Source organism: Sparus aurata, chromosome 17 (assembly GCF_900880675.1).
Source record: "Sparus aurata chromosome 17, fSpaAur1.1, whole genome shotgun sequence".
Taxonomy (NCBI): domain Eukaryota; kingdom Metazoa; phylum Chordata; class Actinopteri; order Spariformes; family Sparidae; genus Sparus; species Sparus aurata.
Genome location: NC_044203.1, coordinates 4178657 through 4195726, shown reverse-complemented (window position 1 = coordinate 4195726; position 17070 = coordinate 4178657). Strand labels below are relative to the sequence as shown.

The 17070-nt window shown below is 41.5% G+C and overlaps 1 protein-coding gene across 1 annotated transcript; it reads right to left on the bottom strand.

Annotated features, from left to right (window-relative positions):
* Positions 1 to 156: 156 nt before the first annotated feature.
* fbl (fibrillarin) lies at positions 157 to 16609 on the bottom strand. Its single transcript, XM_030394109.1, has 9 exons — positions 16453 to 16609; positions 15068 to 15172; positions 14659 to 14814; positions 13564 to 13658; positions 12653 to 12823; positions 9119 to 9251; positions 5200 to 5312; positions 4836 to 4981; positions 157 to 304 (listed from the first exon to the last, which is right to left on the bottom strand). The coding sequence occupies exons 1-9, from the start codon at positions 16460 to 16462 to the stop codon at positions 280 to 282; spliced, it is 954 nt and encodes a 317-aa protein (XP_030249969.1). The 5' UTR covers positions 16463 to 16609; the 3' UTR covers positions 157 to 279.
* Between the last annotated feature and the right edge of the window lie 461 nt (positions 16610 to 17070).

The window sequence follows — 17070 nt, the reverse complement described above, 5'->3', positions numbered from 1 at the left end:
AAAATGTCAGCTGTTTGTTTACAGTGTTTAAGTACTTCGTGTTTGTAACTAGAACAAGGCTCACAGATTACAGGCAAATCAAAAATAAGAATCAAACATTTTATTAAAAGTTTGTGGGTATGTCAAAAAAAACCAAAAAAAAATATCATTCTGCTTCATACTCTGGCAACATAAAAGTTATACAACTACTATCAAATTAGGAGAGGAGGGCAATATACAACACTGACAAAGTAGATGGTGCTTGAAAAAGGTAATCAGGTCTCCAGAGGTTTCTTCCACTCATTTCTTCAGTTTAGGTGGTGGTCTGTGGAGAGAAACAGAGGCACATGTTAACACATATCAAAAAGAGGAAGACCACCTTTTGTTTTGAAATAGGAGACACCCATTATCCGGTAACTGACAAGTCATTTTTTAAAATATGAAGTGATATGTTTGAGGTGTTTGCAATTTAATCAAGCACTCAGACTAAATAAAATGTTCACATCCTGGGGCAAGGCTGTCACATGTTCTCAGGGAGGAGTTCTGAGTGAGGTAGTCTCACATTAATTGACCAATTTCCACACATGGTTATGTCACTGTACCAGCGATGGAGACAGAATCACACTGGACTGCATCTCCCAGTCAATGCTGATAAAGTCATAGGCAGTTGTGAAACTTTCATTTGTGAGCGCTGTCCAGTAGATCCTAGCTAGAGCCAACGTCAGCAGGTCTGGCTTGGCTAGTTTGACTGTCGATGTCATGGCATATTTTGGCTCAAGGTAACGTTACCAACATCTCTTTGAATCTCTTTTGCCCTCTACAACACTGATTGGACATCTCCAACCAGCAGGCACACTTCACCCTCAGCTAGTAGTTACGAGTTGTTATTGATCCCACCAGAGCTGATTACTTTTTTTTGCCTCTGATCTGTAGTTTTGTAGGTAAACACACAGACCTCTTCCGTCACTCTCCCCGTCTTCTGCTGCTCCTCGCTAGGTTACACATCCCGTCTACCTGCAACACTACAACTTAAAGACTTTACCAGAACTACTGTGTGCATAAACAGTTTGAGTCAGGTATAGAGAACGCAACCAATGAAGCCAACAGATCAGGGCCCATATTCACAGACTTTTATCTTAACGTTAGGAGTACTCCTAAATCAGACTAAAAGTTTTTATGTAGGAGTTGTTTCTTAAAAGTAATTCACAAAGCCGCTGAGCCCTACTTTTAGTTATGAAAACAGTGAACTCCTAAACTAGAAGTAATTCTCTGTTTCTATGGATGATGTCATTTTATAAGGACGCACTTAGAAGCGGTGACAACGGTGATTGGTTGTTGAGTGACAGGGCAGCCCATTAAAAAGTCATTTAGCCTACGAAATGCATAAAGTGAAAATAAGGAAGTTGCCTACAAGCCCATGACAAAGCCTATGAAAAAATATTGGATAAAGAAATGTATTTATGAGGAGAATTAAAATTCGGCTGTGACCAGGTCTTGGCGAGTTAGGAGCCCTCTGAACTACTTCTAAGATCTCCCAGACTTAGGTGCTACTTTTGGGCTTAAAATGTTTTGTGAATAACTCTTATTTTCAAAAATTAGGAGTCCTAAAGTTACTTCTGACACGCCTATTATTTTTAGGAGTTGCTCCCAAATTCACCTGTTAGGAGCTACTTTTAGCCTTAAGATTCTTTGTGAATACGGACCCAGATGTTGAGTAGTTTAGGTCTTGAATGATCTTTGTTGTGATCCATGTAACGCAGTGAAATTACAAAAAGAGTACCATCACACATTTCATCCTGCCCCCGCATGGCCTGACTGAAGACACCTCTATTCACGCCTTTACGGACAATGACCTGAGGTGACGTATGTGCAGCCCTGCCTGCACATATACGTGCACCGCCACAGTCATCCTTCAGTTCTTACGCTCTTCACCTCGCTAAGAACACCTCTACCGAGTCAGGCTAACTAGCTGCTGCCAGTTAGCCAGCTGTGGCTACTGCCAGCTCGAAATTAGCTCAACTGCCCGTTGGTGCTAGCCGCTGGCTACCCGCGGAGCACTAATTTCATCTGCTTTCTTTTGGTTTTTGTGTCTCGATATGAGTGCGTAGCCTAAGCAAGCAAAGGAAAAGTCTTCCGTTTGCCCCGTCCTCAGGGGTGCAGCTTCTCCCTGCACGAAAAGGACTTCCACGAAGCGTGTCCCGTCTGCCTGGGGATTGTCCATGCCAGGAGAGCGTTGACCGAGCCCGAGTCCTGTCTCCAGCTCCAGGGCTCAACCCTTGAAAGACGGTTCAAGTTCATGGAGAGAGTCCTGGGAAAGACAGCCACTGCACGGCACGACCCCCTCCTCTCCGAGTCGAGGGACTCGGCTTCGTCCGAGTCCGGTGGCGCTCTTGGTCGGAGCTGGGTAGCTGGGTTTGATCAGGCCCCCTCAGAGGGCGCTAGCCAGCCCCTACCCGGGCCAGCCTATTACCATGAGGACAATGACATGCTGGACATCGGCCTGGATGTGCATGGCTTATCAGAGGATGAACAGGAGCCGCTGCTGCGCCAGTTGACCAGGTAGACACATCCTTCTTCTCACTGTACCGCCGTGCAGCTGAGAAACTGGAAGTGGACTGGCCCTCTCCTCCACCGGCCTCAGAAGCCATAGCAGTTCTCTGGGTTTTTCCTTCCTCCCGAACTGACTACTGTCAGGAACAACCTGCCCATGTTCCCTGATTTTGTCGCAGAGCTCACCTCGACGTGGAACAAACCGCTGTCTACGGTGCCCGGCTATGGACAGTTTTTGGACCTGGATGGAGCTGAAAAAGCTGGTTTGGTCAACCCTCCGGCTATGGAGGCGTCCCTGGCAGCATATCTTGCCCCGGCCCAAAACCATGGTGTCGGCGGCCCCACCACGCTCCCATCCAAGCACTGCAGTTTCTCCGTGTCCCAGCATTATTTTTGCGAATTATTTTCTGTTCTAAATGTACCTCAATGTATTTTGTTCTTAATACTTTTAACAACATGAGAAAGGGCAAATATGCTTGCTTTATGAAAATGTTTATTCAAAGCTTCAAATCATGCAGGAAAATAAGGCTCAAAAAATATCCCCTTACCCTAAATGGGATCAAAACATGGTGATGTCTGCTTTTGGGGGGGCTCTCTGCATCTGCCATGTGTTTGGCTTGCAAATGATATTTGAGACTCGACGTACTTCAATTGCAACTCATTTCATGATGACAGTACGTGCAGATAACTTTTGTCCTATCGACCGAACCATCTGGCGGTGTTTTTGAAAGTGAATTTGCCGTTCATAAGTCCTTTCTCCGTTTCCTTTCGCTTTTCAGTCCACTGTTTTTCCCGAACCGCCAACCCTGCTTCTTCCTCTGATTCCCTTTCTTATTCTTCTGCCACCCTCTGGATCAAGACTACAGGTGCCACCGACGGCCGTAAATCATACAATGCCATTTTTTTAAAATACCGAGCATAATCGCGCGTTAACTTTGACAGCCCTAATAAAAATAAGAATGGTCAAGACTTTGCAGAACAGAATTTTTTAAAAGGTCTTGTGACTCGTTTAAAGTTGGAATGGTGTCTCTAGCTCAAAGCATGAGGGACAAGAAGAGGTTGAAAGGCTATGAGTTTGGCAGAGGATTTGAAGATTTTCCCATTTACTTCAATGTTAAATTTTTTGGGGAAAAAGCTGAATTTTTGAAAAAGTTATAAAGCTAAAAAGCACAAGGCTGAAAGAGCTTAAAAACCTGAAGATTTTAATAGTTGAACAGTTTCTATAGCTGAACGTATGCTGAATATTTCCAAAAGTATGAAAGGTGGAAAAAAGAAAAATACAAGCAGTAATGTCCTTAAAAAGCTGAACATTTTGATATTTGAATTAGGGCTGGGATGACGTAATCAACATAAATTCGTCGACATGAATAATTTGCGTCGACGCATCGCCCTAAACAGGAAGCGGTAGTACCTGTGGAGGCTGAGAATAGCCCCTCTCACACAGAGACGCTGCATTACCGCCGCAGCGGCGGTTCGTCAATTCTCCGCCGTTGGTCATTCACACAGCTGCTACATTTAAAACAAATTAAAAAATAATAATTTTGATATTACAGTTACACTATACAATATTGAAGGTGCTGTGAGGTGTTACTCAAAAGATAAGTAAAATAATTCAGCAGCTGACTGATGTTAAATGGAAGATCAATAATCGTTAATAATCGAAAAGCGATTTGTAATCGAATCGAGACTTCAATAAATCGGAATCGAATCAGGAAATTGGGCCGATTAACCACCCCTAATCCAGAAGCTGTTTAACTTGTTTTAATAAGTTTTAAAAAGCACATTCTAAATGAGACCCACTGATAGAGTTTTACAGGTAATTTGTGAAATAATGCACTGAAGTGGTTTAGAGTCAATAATCCATATATAGTATGCAACCATCATTTTCACATGTCTGGCCTGAAAGGTGGAACATCCAAGAGGCTGTGCACTGTCCCAGTCAAATAAAGCAAATTAATATTTCCTCTCACCTTTCTGAGGTGAATTAAACAGAACAATCTTCAAACTATTAATGAAAAGGATTATTGAGATGGCTGTATCCAGGCATTTCACCATCTTAAAATTTGTAATAGATTAAAAGAAATGTGATACTGGATACTACATCGAACACCTTAAATTCTGAACCACGTCCGGCAGATCCCTTTTTGTACTGAATGTTAGGTGGAATTTGTAAACAAATCAGTGTTGTATAGAAAAAGTTGAGTACAGGAGATGTAATGTCTGTAAAAATAAAAGGGTTCAGTTGTGTCGTGGTGAAGGTGGTTGATCTTATCTGAGCCAATCAGGAAAAACTGATGTTACTTTACCTGTAGATGCCAACCACCACAGCATGGTCTCTCTCATAGGGCTCCAGTGTAAGCTGCTCCTGTGGTTTCATGTTCTCAGAGCTCATTTTCTTCACTTCTGAGGCAAACACTGCCTCTGGAGCCGCTGTCGAGTCTATACAGTTAGCCTGAAGCAAAGAGACACATCAGAGTCTATACTGCTGACAAGATCAACAAACAGATCAAAACTAGTAACAAGCAGCAGTGAGTACTGTACATTGAAATTACACTGCATGCAGCATTAAAACTAACAAGTTTCTGGGCTTCATTTAAATTCATTCCATGGAGTATGAGACCCATCTGATGTCTAAAAACATTTAAAAGGTGAATTTATTTGGCAATGTACCTTGATTGAGATAACAAAGTGACCTCCGTTCTTCAAGAAGTTGTGAGCGTTCAATGCAACAATCCTTGTCTGGTCAGGCTGGGCAACATCAGCAAAGATAACATCCACCATGCCTGGAAAAGGTACACATCATTACTCTGTGCACACTGAGCATCTAAATCACAGACACACATGCCTACAAACATTGTCACAATTCATTGATGTCCATTTATTTAATCAATGAATTTTAACCACAATATGAATAAAAAAAATTGGACAGGAAGAATGTGAGAAAATCTGTTAATTTTGCCCTGGCGAGAAAAGAAGACTGCTATTTGGACAGACAAACCAAGTCTGATCACGGTAGCCATCTCAAAGCAGTGTTCTCCTCTCTGTACGACTACTGTGCCTATCAATAAATCCACATAACTTAAAAAAGCCCAACAAAACCATGAGCTGCTGCTCTTCATCAGAGGCCTGTCAGGTGGGAAGCAAGAGGAGAGACAACCTGTCCACACACAACTCTTAAACTCAATTAGTGTGTTGTTTACCTAATGAGGCTAGAGTGTCTTTAGAACTCAAGATGGGCAGAAAAACAACCAATTTGAAGAGACACCAGAAGACACCATCTGCAGATTCAGGGATTGTTAGCAATTAGCTTGCCTAACTGTTATTGTTAATGTCAAACTTGTGGTTATCATCTAATCCTTCTCAAAAGATCCTTTAACTAACCCTTCTCTCTGTAATAGCAAGGAATGTCTGTCTGTCTGTGTGCCTCAAATATCTCTGCGGATCAGGATCAGACTGACCTGAGACATTCAAAATGGCTAATGCGTGGTTCAAGGGTGTGCAACGTCACATTTGTTTGGACTACAATGATACCATTAATAAATTATTTCATAAATGATTGACCAATTCCGCTAGCATTGCTAACCATAGCCAAAATAGCCATGTGCGCACCAGAGCCCACTGCGACCCCCCACCTTAAGAAACAAGCAGATTTATAGCTGCAGCGGCGCGAGCTAGATCAGGAATTTGGCAGTGGTTCGGTCCCGTTCTGTGCATATAAACTGACTGTTGTGGATTAATGAGACTAAACGAGTCCGGGCCGAGTCTGTTCGGGTCTGAGGAGATCTTGACACGCAAGGACAACAAACTGGATGTTCCTGTGTAGCTAGCTGCTAGCCCACCCCCACCTCAGTCAACGGACGTGCCAGTGCGTCACGTGACCAATTTAAGATGACGTAGCAGCAAGACACAGCCTCTGTTAGTCTCGGTTGCGACTTATGTGTACATGTGCGCCCTATATACCAGTTTTTAAATCGTGTTGATAGGCCAAGTAAAACCGGACGTATGATAAATAATGTCCGCCACGCTTTTTCGCGAACAGTGCGGTCACGTTTGCTGCGCGTTTGGTGCAGGAAGAAATGGTCAAAATGGGCTTCCCTCACGAAGCAAGAAGTGTTTGCTTTGTGCTACTCCTTTTCCTATTGGTGGAAATAGGCACCCCACCAACCAATCACAAAATTAAACAGCAAACTATGTGATTTGGTTGCTTAGGAACGGGGATGGAGTTGTCGGAGGAACAGTGACGGTGACAGAGACAGCAGGTTTGGAGAGTTGAGAGATTTGTGACATCAAGCGTGTTTGGAGTGTAGTGTGTGTTTAGTTTAGTGTGTAGTGGAGTCTTTTTTTGTTTAATGAGGCAAAACAATGAGGAGACTGCTGAATGTTCAGCAGGCAGGAAGGAGCTGGGGGAAACATATCACTACGTATAACTTTGTAAATTTCAATTTTTTTAGCCAACAGCAATTTATATATTTGCATTATAATAAAAATAGTTCGTTAAACATATTCATTTGTGTTATAACAGTTTGTCAAAATGAAAAAATAACTGTACAGTCACACATGTGGGGTTGTGCTGAAAATAATGACACCAAGCAAGGCAAGGTAAATAGTTTTTAAGGTGAAATATTATGGCAAAATCAAAAATAGTCAAAAACGGCCAATTATACCCTGGAATATCGGATTTCACAACAAGCCTAAATATCCCTGGCGTCTCATCTTCAAACACAGCGTCATTTGGCCATCCATGAAAAAGCTACTTAACCTCCCATTTTTCTATAGGAATACATATTTCCTACGGGCAATGCACTAGTCACTTATAATAACTGGTATGAATTTATAACCAGAGCAAGCATACTGCAATTTCACTTGTTTCATGCTCATTTCCATTTCTTGATGCGAGTAATAGAAATATACACTCCCCTGGCTCTGATGTATATAGTAAGACTTTTAATTGATGAGGTGGGTAAGAAAGTAAAAGTTTAAATGAAGGTATGCATTAGGGCTGAACGATATATCGTTATCGTATCTATATATGAACATTCAAGATATTCATATCGAAAAAGCAACGATATAAACGATATAGATTACCCCGCTCGCCCTGCACGTACAGCACTGGCAGTCGCAACAAACATTTTTACGATTGCCCTTGAATGCACCGCTAAGGCCAGCCAACCACAAACCATATTTCATGCTTGCTGTGGATCGACAGCTGAAGCCAACCAATGACAAACATACGAGAGCGGGAGTGAGGGAGACGAAGACTGAGACGCACACACAACTTGGTGACTTTCTAGCTAGTTTAGCGACTTTTCAGACCCTCTTAGCGACTTTATTTCTAAAAAGCGACTAGCATCAAATTTAGCGACTTATTCAGATCATCAGGGGAAAGGCGAGAAATATATTGTAATTCTCCTGCTGCTTAGAGTCATCACAGTCTGCAGCTCCCCTGCAGCAGCGCCGGCTCTCTGTCCTCTCACCCGGCTGCAGGTGGCAGGTGTGTATGTAGGGGGGCTGGCTGGGGCAGCAGGAGCGGACGCTGCGACCGCTCGCTCTGTGGATTTGAGATCGTATAGCTGCAGTCTGTTTTGATCCGTTAATTCTCTGAATTCATAGTCTTTCTAGATTCCACTGGTACTTTACCAGCGATAACCTGAAGCTGCTGAGTCTCGATCTTCACTCTCACTCTCTCTCCAGATTAGGATGTCATTGTTCATCTTGTAAAAATGCACATAGTTTGTTTGATCTTCTCCCTCCCTTTACTGTTACTTCAAATATATTTGTCTCTGAAGTGAGTTTGTGATTTGGTAAAGATTTCTCCATCAACCATTTGTATATGGCTTAAAATAATCTATTTTTCTGAAAAATGCTTGGTTTTCACCGAACCCGTAGTCATATCGTATCTTATCGATATCGAGATATCTAGCATGAATATTGAGATATGAAATTTTGTCCATATCGTTCAGCCCTAGTATGCATAGGTATGAAGGTTGTAAAATGATTATGCATATATATTTTGATGCGCCAGTGAATCTATGAATGTAAATCTATAGAACATAGACAGATAGTGGATTTGTACAAGTGAGGATGGAAGACTGAAAGTTCATCTGAGGACTGAGTAATGGCCCACAGTGACCGCAACAATTAAATATCTCTTCCTGTGCAAAGTTTGAATACCCTGAGACCGTCATTTCAGATAAAAATAGGTCAGTTTTGTCAGATTATAGACAACAGTGGCTGAATACCACTTATGACACTTTGGTTGACACAATACTCACACTGAAAACTGGTATAGTTCTGGAGTATTGACTGCCAGCGTGACAATGGATTGCCAATTCTTAGCGAATGTATCCGCTGCTAGACATCTGATCTCTTGCAAGTTAAGCAAATGCCACTCTGAAACTGCATTCAAGCAGCCACTGTCCAGGCTAAGACACACCTGTATAATCTGTTCTGAATTGCATTTTTTTTTTTGCTGTTTAGACAGTCTAAAATCAATCTGGATAAGATATGGACTTTCAGTCTAAACGTGTGGCCTGCCTGCCTGCCTGCCAGCATCTGTTGAGTGTTACTGCTGGGGCTCAGGACTACCTACCAACCAACATGCGGTATTTGTGTGGATGGCGAGCATCTTCGATGATTGGAATGATGTTAGTCCGTTTCTTTGCCACATTGAGAAGGTCACGACCTGATCGATGGGAAAACTCCACAGCGTAGACCAGCCCTTCCTGTCATACACAAGACACATGTTACTTTCATGTTTACTTACCCTCATCACAAAGTAACATTCATGTTAAACTGTACCTAAGTTACTTTGTTCACAGGCCAATAGATAAGGGATTTTAACATTGCCATCTTGCTTTATATTCCCCTACTGCATGGCAAAAATCGATTGTACATCTCAGTGTTATTTCAAGGACAAGTTATGCTGTTGGCATGTCAATACATGTCCCTGGACAATTTTCATTGAACAACTTTGACATATGTTTGAACAGATTAAACTGCTTTCAGAGATGTTTCCACACAACACAAACATTTTCATGCAAACTGATGCAGTGATCATTCATGACGTGCCTGTAGGATTGCTTGATCTTTGGTAATGGTAAAAGCCGCTTCCTTAGGTACTAGCATGCCGTTTGGACCCTTGTTTACCAGACATAGTTTCTTTAGATCAAACAGGGTTTGTTAGAGGTCGTCAACTATAATCTAACATCAGAAGACTTTTAAATATTGTGCTATCTCCCAACATGTCCCAAGCTGCTGAAATGGTTATCTCTTTAGATGCGGAGAAAGCCTTCGATCGAATCGAATGGGATTACTTGTTTTCTGTTCTGGGGAAATTTGGCTTTGGGTCTAAATTTATTTCTTGGAAACAGCTTTTATACTCGGCCCCTTCTGCTTGTGTGACAACTAACTTTCAAAGGTCTGAATATTTCCCTCTATCAAGAGGGACCCGCCAAGGTTGCCCAATGTCTCCTCTGCTTTTTGCCATAGCAATAGAGCCTCTTTCCATTGCTTTGAAATCTTCCTCATGTTTCACTGGTATTTTTAGAGCCGGACTGGAACATCGAGTGTCCCTTTATGCTGATGACCTGTTGTTATATGTAACAGACCCGATTGGCTGTGTAGATAATATTTTACAAATCTTGACAACTTTCGGATCATTCTCAGGTTATAAATTAAACATCAGTAAAACCGAGTGTTTTCCAGTAAACAATGCAGCTAAGCGGATCTCAGCAGAGGCACTACCATTTCGTTTAGCTCATAATAGCTTTCGCTATCTAGGTATTAATATTTCTCACTCCCTTTCCTCGTTACATACAAATAACTTCATGAAGTTGGTTGTGGAGGTTAGGTCTGATTTGGCGCGCTGGGACTCTCTCCCTCTCTCTCTAATGGGCAGAATCAATTCTGTTAAAATGAATATCCTTGCGAGATTTTTGTTTCTTTTCCAATGTTTTCCAATTTTTTTATCTAAATCATTTATTCAAATGTTAGACAAAATGATCTCTAAATTTATTTGGGCTGGTAAGAACCCAAGGGCACGTCAAACAACACTCCAAAGAGGCAAATCAGATGGGGGCCTTGCACTGCCTAACCTATTATTTTACTATTGGGCTGCCAACCTTCCATTAAGCCCTATTTGCAGTAATCATCTCTTCCCCCCCTCCAATGCAGACTCTGCTTTCACTTTATGGAGGGAGAGAGGTCTGGTTCGATTTTCAGATTTATATTCGGAGGGCACATTCGGCTCATTTAATGATCTCCGTGTTAAATTTAACTTACCTCAGTCTCATATGTTTCGATACTTCCAAGCGCGGAATTATGCTCGTACACATTTTACTCCTTTCCCCCAGTCCCCAGCGGGATCTCTTATCACTAAGATACTCTCCCTTCCAATGGCTCGTAGCAAGATCTCAGTTTTATATGACCTGACATCATCTTCGAATATGTCCCCCCTTGAGATGGTCAAGAGTGGTTGGGAAAGGGAACTTGGCTTTGGTTTGACTGATGGGTGGTGGAGAGAGGCGCTGATCCGGGTTAATTCTACATCTTCTTGTGCTCATCTTAGTTTAGTCCAATTTAAGGTTCTCCACAAAATTCATTTCACCAGGAACAGACTTAGTAGGCTATTTCCAGGTACAAATGATATCGGTGACAGATGTGGTTTACCCCCTGCAGACCATGTCCATATGTTCTTTTCTTGTTCCAAACTAGTCAATTTCTGGTCATCCTTTTTTAAATCATTAAACAATGCCCTCAATATCAAGTTAGAACCATGCCCACTGATATCCATCTTTGGTGTACCTCGTAATCCAACTAGTCTCACTAAGAAAAACTCTGATGTTGTTGCGTTCGCCTCTCTCATAGCCCGCAGACGTATTCTCTTACATTGGAAAAGCCCAAACGCTCCTCCCACTACATCTTGGTTAAGTGATTTAATGTCTTTCTTGTCTCTGGAAAAAGTTAAATATATGCCTTAAGAGGTTCAACAGCTAATTTTTATAAAAGATGGCAACCTCTTATCACATACGTAAACACCCTCACCTCTCTGGACTCCAACTGAATTAATTTGATGTATCCAATCTTTTTATTTCTATTTTAGTGAGCAGGCTGGGCATCCTTTATTCATTTATCTGTTTTTTATCATTATGATTATTTATTTATTTTTCTCTCTGGCCTCCCTTTTATATCACACTGTATTTAGTTTTACTTTCTTTTTATTTATATTTTTTTTATCCTCACTTACTAACTAATTATCTTTGTATTTATCTATTTATTTATTTTTTACTTATTTGTTTATTATTATTATTATTATTATTATTATTATTATTATTATTATTATTATTATTATTATTATTATTATTATTATTATTATTATTACTACTACTACTACTTATTTTTTCTCCCTCCTTGCTCTTGGGAGATGTTCTTTTTCTGGTTCTTTGTTCTAATGTACCATATAAAAAAAGATGCTGGAAAACAGCTGTGGAATAACAGTATGTTTTATATTGATGCTTATAAAACGCTGGTCTCCAATAAAAACATTTAAAAAAAAAAAAAAAAAAAGGCGCTTCCTTGAGAATCACTGATCCAAAGTACTTCACACTCAGAGGGTTAAAACATCCGCATTAAAACTGAAATTGGCTGAGGCCTCATTAAGTATAACCAGTGCCTGTATTTCAGCCTGGCTCATGTTCTCACTGAGCTGTTTATGAAGATGCTGGTGAAAAAAACATTTCCTGGTTTTGCCCATACATAATTAAAGCTTTTAAATAACCACTACATACAGAGGGACTTCTATTGTGAACAATTTATAGTGTGTATAGTATGTGTTCATCATCACATTTCAATCGTTGCGTTAAATGTTGATCTTTAAACACTTTATATGACCATATGAGCAAGGAATGTTTATGCAAAAATATGACTAAAAAGTAGTTCGCCATTTTCCAAAGGACAGCAGACATAGACTACAGAATGCCTTTACGCGTTTGTTTTCCAATGGAAAAAAAGAACTGATATTGTAAAACTTCTTGTGAATATTGGGTGGAAAGGGCCACATGGTGGATGTGTTGTATTTGACTGCATTTAATTACGGTTTAAATCTTTCAGACAGTTTAGTACTCACCGGTCCAACTATATCAGAAACGTGGGACACTGTGGTGCCAGAGGCAGCCCCCAGGTACATGACCTTTGCTCCGGGCTTGATGTGGATCTGGTCCACTCCCCCCAAGATGGCTGCTGCTAGCTTGGAGCGGAACGGGTTCCAGGCTCTGTATTCAATCTTTGTCTCACCCTCCTAACAGACGGATTAAGCAGAAGTTTAATTCTAATGTGGCCACAAGACCAGTGATAAGAGCTGCTGATTTCACACAATCAGAATTTGAAAAACAGTGTCAAAAAAGTTTCAGTACTGTACACGTGCCATCATCGAATCAAAATCATTGTATAAATCTCTCACTGGAAACCAATTTAAAACTAATACAGTAAAACTGATTATACAATGAAGACAGACGTCAGTCAGAATCAGTCATTCCTCCTTCTGTCTGCTAAAGGATTCACTGCCTGCAGGTACACAAATCATATTTACCCAATGTTTTTAGAAAAAACATCCAAAGTACTGATTAAGGAGCCAAGATTGGAACTTATGGTTACTACCATTACTGTCTGTGATAATTTAGCCCCAGGGCCTGTTTAATACCAGGTTTATGTACCCACCACTCTGTTAACACTAGGGGTGTGCCAAAATATCGATACTACGATATATCGCGATATTTCGTCTTGAGGTACGCTATCGATACACTGGTGCCAAATATCAATATTTAAAAATGTAAAAAAATATAAAATGTATATATATATATATATATATATATATATATATATATATATATATATATATATATATATATATAGCGGCGCTGACCTAGGGGTAGCGGCGCTGTTCCACCGTCTGGGGAGAACCCTGCTTAGGCGGGAGGCAAAAATGCTTGGGCGCCGCGCCTAAGCCGTATAATGGCAGGGAAAACCCTGCAATCTCACCTCCACACTGATCCTCTTCTCTCCATACACAGACTCTCCTACCACCATGTTCTTTGTCACCAGGGCATCCTCCTTCCCTCTGGAGATAAACACACCTGAGTGTATACAAACACACAATGAGTGTCTCCAGTTCCACACAGATAAACATGTTCAGAAAATGCATCAAATCCATCACGAGTTTAATCCAAGTTGCAACAGGGTTTCTGCACCTACTGACTGCATCCCAAATAATGATTTTAACTGTGTTGATAGGCCAAGTAAAACCAGACTTACGATAAATTATGTATGGCACGACTTTTTGCGAATATTGCCGTCATGTTTGGTGCAGGAAGAAACTGTAAAAACTGGCTTCTCTCACAAAAGTGGTGAAAGAGTAACGACAGTGACGGCAATACTGTCGGTGATGCAGCGTTAGAGATGACAATTTGAGAGTTGAGAGATTTGTGACATTTAGTGTGTTTGGAGTGTATAGTTAGTATTTAGTGTAGTCGTTTTTTGTTTTGTGAGTCAAAACAATGAGGAGACTGCTGAATGTGAATGTCGCTACACTAGCTAGAAAGTCGCCAAGTTGTGTGTGCGTCTCAGTCTTCGTCTCCCTCACTCCCACCCTTGTATGTTTGTCATTGGTTGGCTTCAGCTGTTGATCCACAGCAAGCATGAAATATGGTTTGTGGTTGGCTGGCCTGAATGCAGCTCCTCATTGAGCCTGAGGCATTGACTGCATTTAAATGTAAATAATTATTTATAGCTAAAATTTCAAAAATGTATGCACAAATTTAGCAAACAATTTATATTTGTATACTGAGTAATAAAAATGGTTTGCTAAACATGTTTGTGGTTTCCACAGTAAAAAAATCTGACTTTCCCTGCCTGGATCTTATGTTGTGTGTGATTTTAGGTCCATTGTGGTAATACAGTATGTTGAAATGAAAAAAAAATAAATATTGTACAGTCAGACAAGTGAGGTCGTGCTGAGAAAAATTACATCCAACAAGCAAGGTAAAACAGGGTGAAATTTAATGGTAAAATCAAAAGTAGTCAAAAATAGCCAATTATACCCTGGACCTAAGAGGGTTAAATAGGAATAATACATACCTTCGTGTCTGTGTGGCTCAACCAAGACCTTCTTCCCTGCTCCAAAGCCGCCCCGACCTCCTCCGAAGCCACCCCGCCCTCCTCTTCCTCTCGGGGCTCCTCTGCCACCACCCCTGCCCCGAAATCCTCCACCCTCTGGGGACCTGAATCCTCCGCCTGAATAACGGACACATTTTCACAGAGCCACTCAGGTCAGAACAGCACCTGAGCCTTGGCCATACATAACGCACTCATGCCAGGTTTCACTCAAAATGTGTCATGTTCATAATGATAAATTACACATGTGTTCTTTAATGAAAAGCACCACCTGTCCTGTAACTGGTGGGAAAAGTTGATTCTCAACCACATTTGATTAATGATAACAGAAATGACAGCACTTTATAGTCTTCTCCATGCCCTGCAGCCTCACCTCTTCCTCCTCTGAATCCTCCCCGTCCTCCGAATCCTCCCCGTCCTCCGCGGTCACCAAATCCTCCTCTGCCACTACCTCGTCCTCCACCACGGGGACTGAACCCTAAAAAAATAAAAATAAAACTGGTAACAGGGGCTGAGTGTAACACATCTGCTTTAGATGCATACAAGTCTAACAGAAGTACATGTTACAAAGGGGAGCTTTTAGTATAGCAATGTGTAGTTCTGGAGAAGAAACTCAAGCTCAACATTTTCATATGTACACACACAAGATCAATGAGGTAATACAAACTTTGTCCATTAGTGAATAAACTCGCTGTTCTCAGGGGAAAATAAGGTCCCAGAACACTGTTTGCCGCTGGAACGGTGGCAGGGCCCGTTGTTTATTCAGTCATGAAAACAAAGAGTTGGATTATTTAGTTTGTTTAGGCAGAAGCTCTGCGGTACACAGCGCAGTTTTAAGACATTGAGCATGGTGAGCCAGCAATGTGACCAACTACAGCCCACTTCGTTAGTGGAGTCGAAAATGGCGGCTAGCTGTAGAGCTTCGTACAAACGAACAAAATATATACATCGTTCCTGTGGATTTAACAGCCTTTTAAAATCAGATTGTACCTAGGCTAGTGTCTCTGGCTTGTTTGATGAGGACATCGTGTCCAACACATGCTGGTTTCTTGTCCTCGGTCGTGGAAGTAACTGAGCTCCACGAGCACGCTGGATCTGGATCATGTCGGTGTCTCCGTGGTGGACGCTACTCGCCCTTTCACAATATCCAACTAAATGTTTCTGAACAGTTTTTACATTGCGGTGAGACCATGAACAGAATTCTGGTAAAGACAAATGATCTGATAAATTGCTTTAGGATCTGAAACAAGTATTTTGATTGACGGTGTGGGACGTGGAACGACTCCGACCGATACAAATACACAGCGTTCCGACCTGGGCTTTAATTTTAAGGCTCCATTAGACGGTGGAGGCTGTAGCACACGGGTGGTAAAACTTGAGCTAACATCTTGGATGTGGCCCGTGAACAGCTCCGACAGAGTCCCAGTCCCACTGCTCTGTTGCTCTGCTGCAAGGGGAACTCAACACGTGTGTGCTCCGCGGCACAGCGTGCACACTGCTTCCACAGCCCGACGGGTCACAGTCCGTCTACACCATCCGAACCACACCAAACATTACATCTGACCAGCCTCTTCTGTAAATGGAGACAGTGTTCACAGGCTTGGCAGCAGTTTTCTTTGTAATATTAACAGTTTGCTGGGCAACATGGCGGCGTAGGCCGAGCCCACGGGAACTCATCTAACATTAAACACTCGACGAACAAAATATACCAATTACCGTGACGTGATAACAGCGATGTAAAATAGTGTGTAATGTTACCTGGCCTCATGTTGTCTTGTGTGAAGTTTTAAATGTGTCTGCTGTGCTCCTCTGCTTCTCTTCCTCACACACCGGATGGTAACACTACTTCCACACGTGCAGCTGCGCGACGAACAACTTCTGTTTCTTCTTCACACGTTTCCGCCACGTTGTACTGTACTGCATGGCTCTGCGACGCCCGGTGCTGCCTTCTACCGACAGACAAGAGCCACTTCCCTTCATCGATACAGAGCAGGGGGTTTTTCTGAACAACTTATTGATCGTAGTGAAATCAACAGTTTGCATACGAAACAGAAGTGTATGTATAAACTTCAGATACAACATTTATAGATGAGAATAATGACATGTGCAATAAATCATAATCTTAAAAAGCTCTGGATGGGTTATCAGTTCCAATGTTTAACCAGCTATACAGATCCTGCCAAAACTGGAATGTCACTGAGCAAGAAAATAGGTGATCGATAGTTCTTCTAAGCAAAATCCACATGGATCTACTTCATAATTAAACCACTGAAGGGATATTTCTGCAGCTGGGTAAACTGCATTTATTTTATTTTAAGAGCTACTGGCCATTTTCAGTACTTGGTGTTTATTCTCATTGTTCTATTATCAATTCTT

Excerpts from the sequence above, each read along its gene's own strand:
- fbl (XM_030394109.1), bottom strand. Across the intron at positions 12,824-13,563 it reads AGAAGAGGATCAGTGTGGAG|GAGGGTGAGACAAAGATTGA; the intron begins GTGAGATTGCAG and ends TCCGTCTGTTAG. Across the intron at positions 4,982-5,199 it reads ACTTTGTTATCTCAATCAAG|GCTAACTGTATAGACTCGAC; the intron begins GTACATTGCCAA and ends TCTTTGCTTCAG.